This window comes from Streptopelia decaocto (genome assembly GCF_964273445.1).
Source record: "Streptopelia decaocto genome assembly, chromosome: 6".
NCBI classification, from domain to species: Eukaryota; Metazoa; Chordata; class Aves; order Columbiformes; family Columbidae; genus Streptopelia; species Streptopelia decaocto.
In genome coordinates this window covers 24,856,565-24,875,347 of record NC_138660.1, presented here as the reverse complement: position 1 = coordinate 24,875,347, position 18,783 = coordinate 24,856,565, and the positions used below count along the sequence as shown (strand labels likewise).

Here is an 18,783-nt window from a genome sequence, read left to right as displayed (position 1 = left end):
TTTCAAACCCCACAAATCTTCCGGGTAACAGCGCACACAGACATGTTCCTAGGTGCCCTTGGCTCTTTCATTAACTTTACTAAGACTTACTGGAGCGTAGTGTGAGAGCTCCGTCAGTCCCACACATCTCCTGGGATGGCTTTCCAGCTTCTCTGGGGAACAACAGCAGCCTCTTGCATTTGCCACGTCTCAAACTTCCTGAAAGGAAGCAGGTAAAAGACAGAGAAGGTCCCTGAGTCTCTGGAAGGTACCACCTTACCCAAGATACGCCATCCTGGGGGGCTTCCTGAGCACCCTCAGCCTGCCAGCTGGTACTTCTGCCTACCCAAATTCATCCCCAGTCAAGGTAAGCTGACACTATAATTGTAATTCCTGGGTTTGTTAGCTCAGGCTCATTTTTTTATACTTCATGTGCCACTTATCCCAAGGGAACTGGTGCACAGTAAAGTCTATAAGGTTGTTGTGTTTGGGTTTTTTTTAATGTTGTAGCATTTTAGTATTTGTACACTATTCATGATGCATCTCAACATCCCTAATTTAACTCTGGGTGTTCACTGAGCAAAACTGCTCTGAACTTTCCACAGCAGTCAGACCACAAAGGGAAGCAGCCATGCGACTGTTTACAGGGTAAGTAGCAGCAAGTTAATGTTTAACTCTGTTATTGTAGTTTTGTTCAGTCCTTCAAGAGTGTTTAAAAAAAACATGTGACTAAAGCACAGCTCTTTTCCACCACATGACTAGTGCATGTTTGGCTATGGATTGGGCTTTCAGTCACAGTCCCTTGTCCTGATGTGCTTGTGCCCAGATGTCCAATCCTACAAGAGAAAACTTGCACTTCTCTGAAGTGACTGAATGCACATCCCATCCCCTGCAACAGGCAAAGGAACCGTGAGCCCAAGAAGGGGGAGTCCTGAGAAACAGGCTCAGATCAGTGGATTGTTTGAGTGGGAGGTATTTGCCCTTTTGGCTGTTGCCCGCCTGCAATGACCAGTAATGTTCTGGGTGTTTGTTTGTTTGTTTCCTGAGCTACCTATGGTAATTTAGAGCCATGGAAATTGTTCAGTTTTCCTCTCCGGAGAAGTGAGGAAGGATGAAAGGCATCCTAAGGGGCTGCAGATGAGAACAGAATGAGAGGGAGATTTTCCTGTCAAGTGCTTTCTAGGACTTTTAGAACTAAAGGATTTGTAGCACATCGAGAAGATACTAAAATACAGAGGAACCACAAAAGGGAGGCATCTGTAGCAGATTTCTGGGGCGGGGTAGCATGGCTGAGAAGGGAGGTATAAGGCAGAAGTGGTGGGAGACTGTGTGTGTGAAGGAGATGGAGATACACCCGAGGTGTGAGAGACAAATGGGAGATTTTGAGCTGTCCCTGTAGGGCACGAGACAGCATGGGGTGCAGGCTGGTGTGCGTGGGTATGACAGAAACAAGACACCACTGCAATCACCTGAGAAAAAGACTCCATGAGGTTGGCCTAAAAATCACAAGACTAACCTGCAACAACGTCCCGGAGTCTTTGGTCACCTCCTCCCTCACAATTCTGTCTGAAAAACACTCTGCCAAGGCAAGGCCTGCTGAGGTGTGGCAGTTGGCTTCCCCTGCCAGTGACACTTTGGCTCTTTTCCCTCTTAATTTATACCTTTTCTCAGGGGCGCCCATCAGGCTGTAGGGCTGAAAATCCTCCGAAGCCAAGCGATGAAGCAACCGCATCGCTGGGTTTCTCGAGTGGCTGAGGGAAAACAGACACCACCGCCCGGGGACGCTGCGTCCCGGTAAACCGCAGGCCCGGGCCGGCGGGCGGGGAGGGACGCGAGGCACCCGGCGCTGGGACCCGGAGCCGCCGCCTCCTCGCCGTGAGGAGAGGGCGGGGCGGGGCAGCCCCCTCTCCGCCCCTCAGCGCGGGCAGCGCCATTTCGCCGCCCCTTCCCTCTCTCACAGCCTCGACCTGCGCGCCCGGGGCCGCCCGCCCGCCGTGCCGCGCCTCCGGGGCGGGGCCCCCCGCCGCGCGGAAGGGGCCGGCCGGGGAGGGCGGCAGAGCTCGCCCGGCGGTGGGAGCGGCGGTGCCGGCATGGGACGGGGCGCTGCCCCGGCGGGTAGGTGCGGTGCGGCGGGGCGCCGTGAGGGGAGGCCTGGCGTGGGGCCGCTTGGAAATGGGCGGAGGGGTCGGGACTGAGCGGCCGCCAGGCTCTCCCCGGTTTGTCCCCTCAGGGCTCGGCGCCGGGGGCAGGTGCCGGACGGGCCCCGGGCTGGGGGTGCCGGTGTGTTTTCTGTGGGTGCTGACCCGTCCCGGAGCGGCGGTGCCGGCGCTGACGGGGGCCGGGCGGGCCCGGCGGGTCGGTCTGCGGGGCCGGGGGCGGGAGCTGCCGCCCCCATGGGGGGCTGGTGGGGAGGGCGGCGGGGCCGGCGGGCTGAGCCGCGGTTGTGGGAAGCAGCGACTGAATGGAGTTACGAGGAGTTACAATGTAACACACAGGGTGGGGAGAGAGGACAGACTTCTCGCATCGCACGCCTTAAGTTGTGAAAATCACTAGTGTCGGTGGTGTGGAGGCTGAGACTGTAAATTGTCTCAGAAGAGTTTTGACAAAGCGCTGAGAGGAATAACGGCTTCTAAGCACAGGGCTCTGGCTGTAGTTTCCACTTCAGATGGCCTGGAGCTGTTGGTTGTTGTAAAGCGGGAGGTTAACGCCGCTGAAGGATCGTCTCTGCTTAAGCTGTTCTTATGTTATGAACACTTGCTGCTCACCTCAGGACCCGGGGTAGCTGGACCTTTAATGTTTTCAATGTAGCTGTTAATTTATAGTCATGAAAGTAGGATTTTTTTTTTCTCAAGTATTTCTTCGTGATCAAGAAAGGGAACAGATTTGGCTGTAAGACTCCTGGGTTCATGGGCAGAAAAATCCAGGAGTAAGCTGCACATAAACTTGTAAAATTGAATAAGTGTTGGAATGATTTACCAAAGGACATGTTCCTACCAGAGCAATTTTCTGTGAAGGTCATTGGACTGTACTGGTCTCAAGTAATGTAAATATTTTTAAGCCCAGGATTTATTTTATTACCTCTGTTCTTCACACTAAAGAAGGAAGCCCTGGAAGACATGCTGTTCTGTGTCCCCATCCTTCCATGCCAGCAGTGCAAAGGGAAGAACTCAGGAGAAAAGGCAGGTAGTCCCCAAGCTGTTTGCTACTAAGGTGCTGCCTGAAAGGCTCAGTATGTTTTTTTGGTGGTTGTCTCACAGGTTTACCTCATGTGATCTGATGCCTGCTTCAGGAAATAAATTTTCAAGGTGTTTACTTAAAATACCTACCTCTTCTCTTGATTAATTCTTCTGAATCTTACAAGCTTGGTAGTTCTGCTCTCACAGGTTGCGTAGGGGGAAGCTATTTTCCTGAGAACTTTGAGAAGGTTGTCAGTACTCTTAATCTTCTCTCCATGTTGTAAAATTATGTATTTCATGTCTGATGGTTCTGAGAAGTTGAAGCAAAAGACACTGGTTTTTGTTTTCAGTAGTTATGTATCTGGAAGCAGTAACAGTGTATTAGATGAGACTGATTTGCATTTGACTTCGTATAAAATGGAAAAGCTGAAGTTCCCTGATGGCATGTAGCCAGTTTCCAATACCTAGATCTTTGCAACCACTGTCATGTGTCATGTTGTTTTGTACTCATGATTTACACAGAGGAGCAGTGTTAAAGGTAGCTATGGGCAAAGCTCCTCAAGTGAAAGTTGACTCATGCGTGACTGCCAAATAGTGCAGAGATTCACTGGTAAAGCATCTATTTCGTCTCCTTCAGCTGTGGCCAGTGGAGCAGGTGATGAATATTGTGGCTCAGGCAGTTCAGAAATCTCTGTAGTGGATCCCTGTGGTCTAACACTCCCTGCTGGTAGCCTTGGAGGTATAAATATGATGCTGCACAGTGGAATTTGTGGTTTTTCCTTTTTTTTTTTTTTTTTTTTTAGGATCCCACTTTGAATTACACAGAAGACATTACTTTAAACAGTAACTCTGAACTTGGTATATCCAGTACAGGGGTTGCTGTGCAGTCTTGCTTCACTTTCTTTGTATAAATGTTTTCCATTATTGTTTTTACTTAAATGATTGCATGCTGTTCTTCCTCATAAGACTAGGTTTTCTTCTGCTATGCAGAACTGAACTTTTTTGAAGACTAAATTAGAGCTTGGATCTTGCGCTCCAATTCTGGCAGAAACTGGACAGCAAAGTAGAACTGTGGGAGGAAGGGAGTTTTCTCGTTCATAATTAAGGTAGTTAAGTGCTGTCTAAATGAACTGGTTCCATGTGTGTTATGGGACAAGCTTCTTCCACCAGACTTCACTGTTGTATTTCCTCTGCTGCTTATGTCCCTGGATCTGATTTTCAGAATTCCTGATTTACAGCTGTAAGGGCAGTTACAGCTGAGCAGGTGCTGTGCCTTGAGCATAGGGAACACTCTGTAATGTCACGTACTTTGGAAAAGTAATGAGTAAGCTTGTTAAAAAAGACTTTTAATGAATATTTGGATTCGTGAATGCAAATGCTGCTGCTCACTCAAATCAGAATAAGAGAATATTTACATTTATCTGGTTTTCTGTTCTTGTGTGTATTACTTATCTTTTTAATCTGTTTCTGTTTAAAATAAACAGGAAAAGAGGGATAAATGAATGGAAGTTAATTTTTGTTTTGTAAACATACAGGGGAAATTACTTCTGTCTTATTGGGATGTCGAATTCAAATATCCTCGGTTTTCCTTGGTAGAGGAAAGAGGGTAGAAAAATTATGCTTCATTAAGTTATGCATTGCTTTGATCATCCTGATCTGTGCCTCTGGTGTGGCTTATCAAAGCCATGAGCTGTAAAAGCTGTAGCAGTGCCAAACTTGCTGAATGCTAGGACATGCTGCACCTTTTGGCGTAACTTGTTACGTCTCAATAGCTGCTCCTCTTCTGAGTGTGAGCTGGAGGCTGGCAGGAACGGGCTTGTGGAAAGGATGACTGGTGGAAATGACTGCTTGCTTCTTACTCCTGTGATTATGCCTCAGAGGATGGGCACACAGCACAGAACCAGAGCATTTCTCCCCAGTTTGGTGTTTCACCTATGGAAGAGCTATAGTGCTCCAGGTGGGGGAGGTATGGGCTCCAGGTATGGACTGGGAGCTGAGACTGCCTTGCAGAAATGGACTGCCAGCTCAGACAAGGAGAACTTTACCACAAATCTTGAATGAATGAGGAAATAGTGAATAAAGAGTAGCATGATACAGATAAGACATGGAGAAGTCATATAGGACAGCAATGAGAAATGTATGAGCTCTGAATAGATGGGTAATAAATGAAAAAAAAGTTATTAAATTCAAAACTTGTCCCACAGATCACTAGCTAGTCTGCTACAGGAGAAATTCTACTTAACTTACAAGTTTCCAAGATAGTTTTAGGGAATCTGTAGATTGGCATTCCCTCAGTCATGAACCTTTGGTGACACTAAGTTACAATTTGGACACAACTTTTCCTTTGTTATCTTAACACTTTAATAAAATCTCTCTAATTTGTGTGAAGTAATTGGATTCTATTAACACTAAATTAACTGATTCCAGGGAAAATAAGTATCTTGCTAATATGAAATTATCTCTTTCCATATAGGGTTATGAGCAGTCAAGAGACATCACTTAAGCTGGCTATCTGAGCCTTGCTAATTATATGCTTTTGAATCTTATTCACCTCCCGTCTTTTCTGGTTGGTCACCTCATTTTCAGTCAGTGTGACAAAGCTCAGTCCTACAATTTATTTTTTTTTTAACTCTTGTCTTGTTAAGCTTCAACATATATGTTAATGTATTGGGGGCGTGCTAAATGAGCTAAGATTAAATGGTACTTCTATACAGACGTGTGGCTGGAACAATAATTACTTGGCAAATTATTTATACTTAACAGATTGGTGTTATGTGGAAAAAATTGTGTGAGCTTTTACTCTCTTGCTGTCTCATCTGTATAACTGGAAACCAGTCTCACGGGACACAAATTCCTGTCTGGTCAGTTTTAGTTCCAAGTCTCTGTGCAAAGGGAAAGTTGAAGCAAGGTATTTCAGAAAAAGCTGAAAAGGGGCAAAATCTTTCTTGATGTTATTAACTCTCCTCCTGCCCAGCTGAGACCTATGACAAGCTTTGGAAGGCCCACATGTTGTTTCTCCACAACAGAGTTTCTTGTATATTTGTCATCAAGGGTGTAACGTGCTGGTGTTTGTGAAGGGTACAGCAGCACTGGAATATTATTAATAGATAACCCTGTGACTTAATCTGAAGGAATTACACTGAATAATCCTGCATTCACTAACTGCTAGTCAGTATTTTGGAACAATAGTTTAGGGTATAGTGTCAGGTTTACTTTTAAAAACCAGAGTAGGCTATTGTTATTGATACTGGCCCAGTCTTTTTGGGTGTTGGGCTTGCTTTATGTTGCTGCTGTAAATGTGAAGAGGTTGTGTTTAAGTTAGTGTTGGGGGATTTTTTTTAAGTGGATTTTTTTTTAGGGTAAATCTGCTGAAGAAGATTTCCTAATGTAAAAATTGACTTCTCCAAATCCATACTGACTGCAAAGCAGTATTTATCGTCCTGTTGCAGATGGCGATTCTCAAGGTCATGGCTGCTTGGAAGCCTGCCTTGATAAGTGCTGCCATTGCAGTGACCTTCATGGTTCGCTGTAAGAATGCTAAAGTCCAGCTTCAGCTGGTAAAGTTAAATGGTCTGAAGCTATTTGATGAGAAGGCACAAAAGACAAGCGAGTATTCTGCTGTTTCTGTATTTTCAGAAGGAGTTTAACAAAGTTCTTTATGAATGTTTCTTAAAGGAAATGAACTGCCATGGAGAAGGAGAGTGGCTTTTTCAGTGTTTAGTACCTGGTTAAAGTGTAGGAAGAACTGTCAGTTTCTCTAGTGAAGAGGAATCCCAGGGAGAGCTGTGTTCAGGTTTGTGTTGCTCAGCATAGTTAGAAGTGATCTGGATGGGAGGTTGAGTAATGAAGTGACAGTATATGCTGAGAATCACAGAATTAGGGGAGCAGGAACAAAAGGTGACTGGAGTTGCAGAAGGTTCTCACAGTACTTGTTTGTAGGCAAGTGGTACTTGATACTACTAGATATAAAATGGCATGTGAAGGGAGAAACAACGAACTGTGTATGCAGTGATGAGCTCTTAAGAATCTGGGCCATTCAGGAAAGAGATCTTTTAAGTAATGAAGATAAAGCTCTGTGAAACTCTCCCAGGAGCAGTCAAAAAAAAAAGGCAAATAGAAATGACAGGTCTTTAGGAAAAGGGAGAAGGAGCAAAACAGGATATCATAGTATAAATTTATGGCGTGTTTGTGCAGTGAAGAACATACCCTGCAGAAAAGTTAGGGGCTGACATTATCCCCTCTCCAAAGATTAAGGGAAAACATAGAACAGCATAATTGACGCGGCTTTTGTGAAAAGAGTAACCAAATAAATTTGGACTGAGCCTGGAAAATACATGATTGGGAGTAGGATGGGAAAGAGGAGGGATTGTGATGGTGATCTGCAGCCATGGGAATGTGAAGCAATTTCTCTCTGTTAATTTTTTTGTCACCTGAAAATGGCATGAATGACAGGACACTGGATGGTGCCCAAGCAACAGGTGGTAGCTTTTGACAGAGGAAGTATTAAAATACAACCCCTTGATTCCCCAGAACCTTTCTGGTCCATGGCCTCCTTCGATGAGGAGTTCCACAGGTTTGCTGCATGTATGTTTAGTTTAACCTGCTTCCTATAGCATTGCTCGATCGCACCTAGTTCTTGTGTTGGAGGAGAAGGTGAGCAGGCAGATCCTATCTACCCTTTCCATGCCATTTGTGATTTTGTAGAAGATTATCATATTCTTCCAAAGTCATTTCTCTTCCAGTCTGAAATCCCTGGTCCTGATCAGTCATTCCTTACAGACAAGCTGTTCAACACCTTTAGATCATTCCTGTTTCTTCTAAGGCTGCATGAAAATTTTGATCTTTAAGAGTGAATACCTTCCTCTTGCCTAGAGTGTTCTGTTAGTAGTCCCTCCACATTTTACAAAGGACAAGAGTATTGTTGTTCCCTCTTGAAAGACAAGTAGCAAGAGGTATGAATTAACCTAGGTGGTTATGAGAGCAGCCACTTGAGAATGTATAATCTGAAAATAGTGAGGCTTGGAAGGGGAAAGCACTAACACGGTGATAATACTAGTTTTTGAAAGGCAGCTCAAATTCATTTCTGAATGTGGTTCTCATCTGTTTGGGATACTGCGCACAGTTTGGGTTCTTGCACCTTAAAGCATGTAGTTGAACCGGGAAGGCTTAGGAGGGGCAGTGGAAATGACCAAAGGTGCAAAATGGCTTCCATACAAGAAAAACCTGATAAATGAGGATTAATAACCCTGGGGAAGAGAAGGCAGAGGAATGACCTGGAATTCTGTAAGCCTGGGAATGCTGGGGACAATATGCATGCAGGGCTAGTGTTTGTGCTGTGTTTCAGTATGAGATCTTGACATAGTGAAGCTGCTGAGTGACAGAATTGGACAGGGTGGTAGATGGTGAAATGTCTTGTCCAAAGTTGCTCTGGATGCGCAGAGTTTCTGTGGGATCTGGGGGATGCCCAAGCCCATGGGAGGGAAATCCTTTGAAGGTTACTAATTACACAGAAACCACATCCAGCTTCACAGTTCTCATGAGCTGAAAACAGTGGAGACCAGGAGAGTACTCCTAGGAGGTAGCGTGTATCTTTTTTCTAATACCCTGAGCATTGGCATATAGAATCATAGAATCGTTTTGGTTGGAAAAGACCTTTAAGATCGAGTTTGACTGTTAACCCAGAACGGCCAAGTCCACCTCTAAACCATGTCCCAAAGAACCTCATTATATAGCCACTGTTGGAGACAGATACAGTTGTTCCTGTAATTTGTCTAATGTAACTTGTCATCTCAAAATTAGATTGTTTTTTAAGCCCAATGGGATGACTTTCTTTCAGGTGTCTGCCTCTTTGCATTGCCTACTGAGAGTACCTAATACTTCATTTCTAGATAGCTTAAATCAGATGAATTGCACCTCTTTTACGCTTTTGTAAGAACAATAACAAATTCCAGACAGAATTCATAAAAAGACTATAGCAATTTGACATTTGAAGACATTTCTCTTCCACACTCTTTCTGGCAATCCCGGAAAAGGCTTAGAGAGGTGGTTTAATTATAGTGTGTCAGTGCTTGTGGTTGTGGAAATATATCTTCTGAAACATTTTGTAAGTTGGGTTAAGAAAGCCTTGTACCTGTTTGCTGGAACTTCATGTTGAACGTACTCAAACTGGAAATAATGCCTCCTTTTTTATAGTGCATATAATTAAATACCGAAGCGCTTGAGCATGTGAAGAAATGTTCTCTGGATCAAACAGGAGTTCTCAGTTCGACTAGGCCAGATCTTCTGACCTGGGTTATGAGGGCAGGCAGGATTTGTAGCATCATGATCTGCTGCAGTGTCTAATGAAATAGCTTGGTATTAAAACCTCTTAAAACTAAACTGGGGATACAAACACTTCTAATCCTAAAACTTTACAGGTGCAATTGTAAATAGTTTCTTTTAGGACAGCTAAAATGTATATGTGTCAGTGAAATTGCCACTGGTTGTGAAGATTGAAAAGTTATCACAGCTGTAGTTTCCATATAAGTCCTTTCTATAAAAAAGTCCTTTTGGATTAACTATACATGCTACCATTAAGGACATCAAAATGTTATAAGCTGTAAATATGTAAGAAATATAGGGTAAAGGAGCAACCCATGTTTATTTTCTTCAGTATAGAAGGAAAAGTTATTCTTTTTAGTCTCCTGTTCAAATTATTTTGAAAAATAATTTGTGCAAATGATAGCAAATTGTAAACTGGTTCCTTTGTGATGAGTTCAAAATAATTTATGTAAGTGGCTCCTTGTAGCGCTTCTGCTGAATTCAGTGGTGGATTTGTTACAAAAATTTCCTACCACAGCTACTGCTGATGTGATTCTATCATAGGTGGAGCATCCAGTGGTGTTCTTAATACTGAATTTTCAAAGAATTTCAGTGACTGTATAGAATGCTCTATAACTTTACCAGTGGTCACATGAACCCTGTCGATTCTGGCTGTGCTCACCTGGGCCATTGGAGCAGCGCCTGGCTGTGCGATCACAGACCCTTGAGATTTTGTGGAGTGGGGCCCCTTGTCAGCTCATTTACCAGCTGCAGAACAGCTCTACTGAGTGAATCACCTAATCTGTTCCAATCTCCATCCTTAGAGGGTGCATTTGTGGTGTGCTTTGGACTCTTAAAGTCCACCAGGTTCTGACTTGAGCCAGGTAGTAAGAAAAGTAACGATACATCACAAGGTCTAGTACCTGGAAGATTAATACTTTTTTTTCTGATTATAAGACAAAGTGCCAAAGATTGGCTGAAAGTTGTGCTTTGCAAGGGCACATTGCTTTGTTATAATATTTGCCTGGTTTTATCTCTTGTAATCGATAGTTTGCTCCTGAATCTCCTTTGTTTAGTAAACTGTTAATAAAAATCAAGCATTTCTGAATAAGGGGATGCAGTTACATGCTGCTTTTGGCACCACAAACTCCTCTAAGAAGGTAAGACCTGACATCTGGTTACATAGCTAGGATGAAACTGTATGTATGACCATCTAAATGGCAAAGCTGTTATTCTGTCTTGTACAAGAATACCAGACTTCAGAGATTATCCTACCACGTCTTCCACTAGAAACAAGCACGGTTGCATACTGATGTCCATGCTGTGTGCAGGTGCAGAGGGGGGCTGGTTTATTCCATACTGCATATCATGGTGGCTTCTAACTTCTGTTCACTAATAAATGTTGCTGCTCATGCTGGAGAGAGTTGAGGAGTTTTTTGCCTAATTTGAGTATTTCAGAGGGAGCAGAGGCCTGTCCCATAGCTTTCTAGGCTTCAGTTTGTCAGTACTGGCTGACAGTTCCCATCCTAACAGATTGTCATTGTTCAGTTATTTAACTCCAGCATAATCTTTGAATGAATAGAATTTCTTGTGTGTAATATAGAATAACCTTTTATATCATTAGTATCTGCAATAATTTTTTCCTTTGGGAAGTGATTCATGTCATTTCGCAGATAGGAAAGACATAAAGCATTATTCTGCAGTCACACAAGAAGCCCTATTCATGCATAGTTTATATTGTGAAGCCAATCCTGTATCCTCAGGGTTGGAGTTGGTTTCGTGGCAGCAGTCCTAATTACAGAGTCTTTCTACAGTATCTCTGAGCTGGGGCCTGTTCTAGAGCTGCAACTGGAATGAAATGGCAGGCTGAAAAGAGCAAAGTATGAATGTTTTCTAATGCGTTCAGTCTTTCTGTTGTTGCTATTCATAAATAGTAGGTTTTAGTCACCAACCGAAAGTCACAATAAAAGCCCATTCAAGCAGAGCTTGAGACCAGGTTCTCAGACCTGATAACATGGATACTCTTCACCTAGGTTTTGTCTTGACTAGGTTAACATCCTGGATTGTGTTTGATGGATCACTGTAAAATAGAGCGGCAAGCTGAGCATGTGCTGCCTTGGTCAAGCCAGTGAAGAAACAAGGGAAAGAGTTTCTGCTCTGCGTCTGTATACATTTGTGATGCCTATACATTTTTTTTGTCTTGCATAATTGGAGTCAAGTATTCCAGCACCTTGAATAACCTTAGTGTGTTTTTGCAGGCGGTGATAATAAGGCAAGTAGTAAATAATCACTAAGAAGCTATTAGTTAATCTGGTTGAAAAGAAGATATCAGGTTTTTGCTATTGATTCTTTGATTATTTCCTTCCCTCACACAGCTGTAAAAGGTGCCGACAACAGAGGCAGGAGGTAACAATCTTGTGTGGGCCTTTAAAAGTTTGTTTCTGGATTATGTTGATATGTGATAGTGCCAGAGAACACAGGTAAATTAGGAAGACTTTAGAGAATGCAGCAAACGTGGCTGCAGGGCCTGCCTTACGCTAAAGCAGAAAGGGTTAACTATTTGTAACGTGCCTGAGCAATCATTTAGGGCATAAGCACCTAAAATTGTTTGGGAAATATAAAGTGGAGATGGTGGGAAGAGCATTGTTATTGTGCATAGCTGGAAATACGAAGTTGAACTAAAAAAGGGTCAGTTTAGGTTGAGAATCTAGGAGACCTTTTAATTTAAGAGCTCCTTGTGGAATAATCTCCCAGGCACAAAAACCTTTGAAGGTGGCTTAAAGAATTGGAGAAACTGCCTTAGTGCCAACAGAAGGGGTACATGTGTAGGGAGGAAATTACCCTTGGAGCCATACAGCAGAAGGAGACAGTCTAATATATTATTTCTTTAATTAAGGAATAACTTAATCAAGATGTCATTATTTCCCAAATTAGGTATAAACCCAGATTATTTGTTGGTAAAAAGAAGGCCATTTTCTCTTTGCTTTATATGCCAGAGGGAGGAAGGAGCTTTGAGGAAGAAAGTGCCATAATTTTTCAGAAGAAATACTAATTCTTCATCAAATCTGCTGTCCCAAAGACCTTTGCTTTCTCTGAACGTTATCTGACTTTTGTTTCAGGGAATGCTCAGAAGAGGAAAAGCAGCAGACTTCTTGCCCTGTATATGTTAGACAGAAGGCACTCTCAGGGAGTCCATGGATGCTTAGACTTTCTGGAGGCACAGAGCACAGGTTTTCCTGTCTGAACAAAGACCACAAAGACCATTAAGTCCTATAAGATGCTGCAGAGCCAATAATACCTTTTTTTTTTTTTTTCCTGTGGCTCTGATTCAGCACAGCATTTACCACACCTGATAGTGAAGCCTGAGAGTCAGTGACTGGAGGGTGTGGAATCTTATTACCTGGGTTTCTGCCTGCTGGTATAAGCACCCCGGGGTTTAAAAACGGTTGTGTTGACGCCCTTTATCCCCTGGCAGCCTGACTCACTGGGACACACCTCATACCTCCGCTCATCCCTCCGGCCGGCCCTCCCGTGCCGATGGGGCTTTGGGGCGGAGCCAGCGGTGCAGAGGGGAGCAGTCCGGGACAGGCATGGGAGGGTGCTGAGGAGCTGGCCCTGGCATGACGTGCAGCTTGGCCTGCGGGTTTGATAGGCAGGTGGTGGCCTGTTACGGGTACATTGAGCAGTTCTTCATCTGGAGTGCGATCGTTTCGATGCTTTATAGAATCCAAAGAACAGATGGGGAAGGTTTCTTTACGGTGTGCAATTCTACCTGATTGCAAAGAGCAATCGTGGCACACTACAAATCTCATCAATTAAGGCTTTAAAATGTGTAAAATGTGAATGTTGAGCAGTCTTGTGCCGTTCCCAGTCTTAATTACAACAGCACCAAACTCTAAGGTACTTCCCTTATGTGTGATACGTTTGTACGGGCTCATGAGCTGAGATGGGATGTGTGGAGATCAGTCCTTTCATCACATAGTGCAGGTTACTGAACTTTGAAAATAACAAAATAAACCCATGCTGTAGCTGTGATATAATCACGTTTTATGAAATTGTTTCTGTTTGTACAGCAAGAGAGGGTGCTCAGAATTTCATTGGGGTGATTTAATTTGATTGGTTAAGTATTAAAGACAGACGAAGCAATGTCTAAACTTTAAGACCCTTAAATCTGGGGTTTTCTATCTCTTCAAAACAAAGTTAAGCAGTGTTTTTTTTTTTTCTTCTGGTGCAATTGTGATGATGATGATAGGAAATGCAGCTGGAAATGGCTATGCTAAGTATAAAATACTCAATTCCTAGTTTTCACAGGCTTAACCTTTATACAAATGTTACTCTCTGCTCTTAATGTCTATGCCAGTGGACTTATTTAATAAAATACACTGCTATTTATGGTTGTAAAAGAATGAAAAACAGTTATTTCTCCTTAAAATATTTTGCCATGGTCCCAGAGACCTTGGTGAAAGGCTAATGGAAGCTAATGCAGCCTTTACTAAAGGCTGTGCATTCTTAGAGGCATTCATCTACTTTGCTGGAGGCTGTTTGCAGCTTTTTATAATCCAGAGAGCTGGAAATCCTGAAAGTGCTTTTCTCTACTGCTCTTTGCTTTATCTTTAGAGTCTTGGAAAATGAAAGCCAGAAATTCACAACACGATCCCAATGGTTTGCTCCATTAGAATTAAAGGTGATGTTTTGTTCAGTCTGGGGAGGGGAAAAAAAAAAAAAAGCAAGTCTAAAAAAGAATTAATGAGTGGTTAAAATAGAGCTGTTCAAATGGCAGCACACAGCCTGTGTATAAATATAGGCTAGCTGCTCAGCAGTGTTCTTATATGGTAGATCTGAGGGAAGGAAAAATATCAGCCTACTCTTATTCTGCAGAAGCCTGTGTGTTGGTTGTTACAGTCTGGTGCCATATGTTTGGTGGTAGACAAGGCTGCATATTACATGGAAATTATAACAACTTGTGCCCTTTTTTCTGTTGCAGGGACCTACCTTACCAGTGTGAGAGGGGAATCTCACAAGCATACTGTGGATTTTTCATCTGTACATGCTACTTGATTATCTACCTTTTACCGACGGACCCAAAAAGAGAGAAGGAGGATCGAACAAAAATAGTCTTGTCACTTTTGCCTAGGAACTGGCAAATTTTATGACTCCTGCTGGAGAAGGTACCTGGACCACTAGAAACAGAGCAGCTAGAGTGCTGCATATCTGATCAGCAAAGGGTTCTTCATGGAATACAGGAATCATGTTGCCTTAAGTTAAACTGTAGGCAAGTTGCACTAATTGTTGTAACTGTACTGCTCATACCACTCCAGACTTCACTAGGCCTTTCCAAGGCAGTAGTTTCTCATGTAGTTCAAATGTTTTTATTAAATCTGGTGTGGCTGTGAAAAGCGTGGGGGCGGGTGAACGTTTTCCTGTTAAGTTCATAGTGAATTTTGAAGCCTCACTTCCAAGAGTGGTCCGTGCTATGGCAGCAACCTACAGGCTGATGGTCACTTCTGTGAACTGCTACAGCAGCGTGGTGATAGACCAGCACTTCCAGCACGCCGTGCATTACTGCACAGGGACTTGCCAAGTGTTTAAGCAAGGGGTTACGTGCATAGTTGCCCACCACAGTGTCTGTGCAGAGCTCAGCGTCCAAGATGCCAACCTGGACCAGAAAATTTCTGTTCCTGAAAATGGACTTGCCTTGCCTGGAAATGAGGACTATCACCAAATCCTCCCAAATAATCCAAGAATCAAAAAGGGGTCTTCGGTGCAAGCCTCCAGCAGTTTAAAAGACATCACTGGTGAGGCGATAAACCTTGCCAGTGGTAAAATAAAGGAATTCTCCTTTGAAAAGCTCAAAAACTCTTCCAGTCATGTGGCCTACAGAAAGGGAAGGAAAGTTCGGTCAGAATCATTCAGCCGACGATCATTTGATTTTGACTTGATTTATGGGCACTTCAACAATGATGAGAACTGCCCTCCCTGTGGCTTTTTGCAGAGCCCCTTACCTGTGGAGAAATGGCAGGAGAGCAACGATGCTCCCGAAGTCAGCATGAATTCCATGGTTCCCTTCTCTCCTAATTCCTTCTCTGAAGAAAACTTCATTACCCAGATTTTGGAGAAACACAAGCTAGATGGTTCTTCTGGGGGAGATATTAAGGTGTGTTTAGACATCTTGCTCAAGTGCTCAGAGGACCTGAAAAAGTGCACAGACATCATAAAACATTGCATCAAAAAGAAGTCTGCGGGCAGAGTTGGTGGAGGGAATGGGAACGATCCCCTGGCTAATTCAGAAATGATATATATGAATCTGATGACAAGATTTTCTTCGTACCTGAAAAAGCTTCCCTTTGAGCTCAAGCCACCAGGACACAAGGAAACTGGTGACTTGGCAGACTTAGTGAACTGTTTTCACGGCTTGCCGCAAACTCCCTTTCCCCCCGTATTTGGAGATGAGCAGCCACCTAGGTATGAAGATATTATTCAGCTGCCATCTTCAAGTGCATCTCCTCTTGGAGCACCAGGTGATCAAGGTGAGGTGACAAACACCCCTCAGTCCATCCAACCAAGTACTGTGAGCTTTACCTCAAACTCCCTTCACAGCGTCCCCCAGGAGGACAGTGTGAGAGCTGTGAAAGATGCTTGTGCTCTACCTCAGCTACCAGCTGTGAGCCCTTCTGACTGCACGCCTTCCACTGAGCCTCTCTACATTGAGGAGGAGTCTGATGGGGAAAGAACATTAGGGAAAATAAAGACGGCAGAGCAGAAAGGGAGCTGGGAGAGTTTAGAGCGCAGCTACCAGCTAGCTGGTTGTTCAGATCTAACTGCCAAAGCTAAAGCAGAATGTACCAGAGTGGGAGATATTGAGCTCTCCCACACTTCTGAGAAAATTACTCCTTTAAAACCAGTTTCAGATTCTGCCTTGCGTGGTTCCCAAGCTGATGGCTCCAAAGGAGGACAGATGTGTGGTAAGGTGGACAAGGAAGAGATAGACAAACTGCTGCTGGACTTGGAGTGCTTCTCACAGAAAATGGAGAGTACTTTGAGGGAACCCTCACTAAAGGAGAGTGAACCTGCCTGCTTGCCGGTGTTTGGCCGGCAGGGTAAGCAGGAACTACCTGTGGCTCTTGAACCCAAAAATAAACCCGCTGACCCCACTTCCCCATTGTCAAAAATCATGGAAGCCAATGGACATAAAATGGAAGAGGATGACAAAGCCCTTCTACTGCGTATCCTGGAAAGCATTGAGGACTTTGCCCAGGAACTGGTGGAATTCCAGAGAGGCAAGGGAAGCTTGTCCAAGGAGAGGGAAGTGATGCAGATTCTTCAGGAAACTTTAACAACCCCTTCACAGTCCCTCCTTGCAGGGCAAAAAAGCTGTGCTGGAGCTGCATCCAGGGACTCTGTTCCAGCTTCAATTCAGCAGGCCCCAGAAGTGATTAAGGTAAGAGAACCAAACTGTTGATGGGATAATAAAACAAGCATGGGGGGGGTGGGGGGAACTTCATCTCTAAATGACTTGTATTTTGGATGCTGTAGTGTGGAATAACATGCTCAACCTGGCAGAAATGTAGCATTTATTTCAATACAAACAAAAAAAAAAAAGGAAACTAAAACTCATAAGCAAACAAAATATGCTCTGATGTGTGGCTTTACCTTTGAGCTTTTTCCTTCCCTGCTGGTGCTCCTGTAGGCTGTTTGCTTGTGGTTTAAATGGGTCCTGTATAATAGAGGGTAGAAACAAATTTTCAGCAGACTGTTATTCCTGGGAGCGGGTGTTGGTCTGCCTCTCACCAGTGCAGTCAGAACTGAACGTTCCACCTCTCCATTTCCCATCTCTGAGCAGACTCCAACGGCCTTAAATGTTAGTAAAGAGAGAGAGATCCCCCAGGACACAAAGACTGCAATCGAGGAAGATGTAGTTTTCTTCTCCCTGTCCCCAGTGCATGGAGTCCTTGTGCAGTCTGCATTGCTTGTATCTCTCAAATGAGGAGTAGGGTTTTCCAGGAAAAAGGGTCTTGATGGGAACCTGCTTTAGAGGGAAGCCAAGGCTGGCTGTCCAGCCCACAGCACTTTTGATTTGATAACCAGTGCCAGCTTTTCAAGACAAGTTGATGCCTAACTTCTAAGTGAGCAGATATGATAGAGGAGGGCTTCAGTTTCTGAAATCCACCTTCCATGTAGGCACTTAAAGTGCTCTGAGTATAAGCGAACTTTCACAGCTCCTTCCAGCTGGAGCACGATGTGCATGTCTTCAAAACCATCTACGTTCCTGAAAATAGGGGTATTTGGTGCAGATGGGGGTGTGTCTGACCTCAAAGGACAGTGGTGAGATCTTTTTAGATTAAGCTCTCCAAGTATTTCTGGTGGTCTCTGGGCATTTTTTCTTACAGAAAATGATGAGCATAACCTTGGCTTATATCTCCAGCAAGGGGAAGAGGCTTTTTCCTTGAAGAGTGTGGAGTTAAGCAGCTCTGAAAGCTCTAAACTCGCCTCTTATAATAGCTATTCTCATTATATTTTCTTAGGGCTTGTAAAACTGTTATCAAATAGCTGTGTGCAAGCACAAAAACCCTAAAGATCTAATACCAATGAAAATACTGTGCAGTCTTCATTTATGAAGGCTGTGATGGTTTTAATATCCCTCAAGTCCCAAGCAATGAAAAAGGAAAGGGAGAACCACTCTAGACCGGACTGTTTGCTGGCTCAGTTGGCCTATCTGTGTTGAAAGAGATCAGCAACCGGCTTTCCCTTTAGCATAAAACCAATTATGGTTCTCCACAGAGAACAATAGAATTACTTGCCTCTTCATTTGCAAAACCAAAATATTTAGAAACTAGGAAATGAATACTCAAGAAGTACATCAACTTTACAGCGCACATAATGAGCACATCATGCTGCTTTCAGGCGGGCCAGGAAGCATTGCATACTTTTAAACTGTCCAGCATTTCCCATTCTGAGATCCAGTTTTCCGTTGCTTATCTCTAAACCCCCAACTATTTGTTTTAAATTTTCCTGTTCTGCGTGCCTGTCTTAAGCTGGTTTTTTTTTTAATATGTTGCTTTTGAAATAAATAGTTCCGTGAAAACAGCTCAGTTGTCTGTTAGAGGCTAGCAAACCCCCCAAATATTTATCTATATTTTTGTCTCTAGATAGGGCAGTAAGGAGTCAGATGAAAGTACTTAATTGAGTTAATGCTTACAGAACACTCCAGTGACAGTACCCTAGAAAAGTCTGTAAGAAATGTACTCATTTTCTTTCTGAGTAGTGCAGGGCTCTGCTCCAAGTCCCGCTCGTGTGTCTTATTTTAAGAGCTGTTGGATAAAGTTTCTGA

General features: G+C 43.6%; 1 protein-coding gene across 3 annotated transcripts in view; it reads left to right on the top strand.

Annotated features, from left to right (window-relative positions):
* The first annotated feature begins 1,938 nt into the window (after window positions 1-1,938).
* PPP2R3A (protein phosphatase 2 regulatory subunit B''alpha) overlaps window positions 1,939-18,783 on the top strand; it is a 53,878-nt gene continuing 37,033 nt past the window's right edge. For all 3 annotated transcript variants that reach the window (XR_014184487.1, XR_014184488.1, XM_082057035.1), the window contains exons 1-2: window positions 1,939-2,094; window positions 14,440-16,893. Coding sequence is in view for 1 of the 3 variants with exons in the window: in XM_082057035.1 (XP_081913161.1) it covers window positions 14,929-16,893 (1,965 nt within the window). In the remaining 2 variants the exon portion in view is untranslated. The remainder of the gene's footprint in view (window positions 2,095-14,439; window positions 16,894-18,783) is intronic.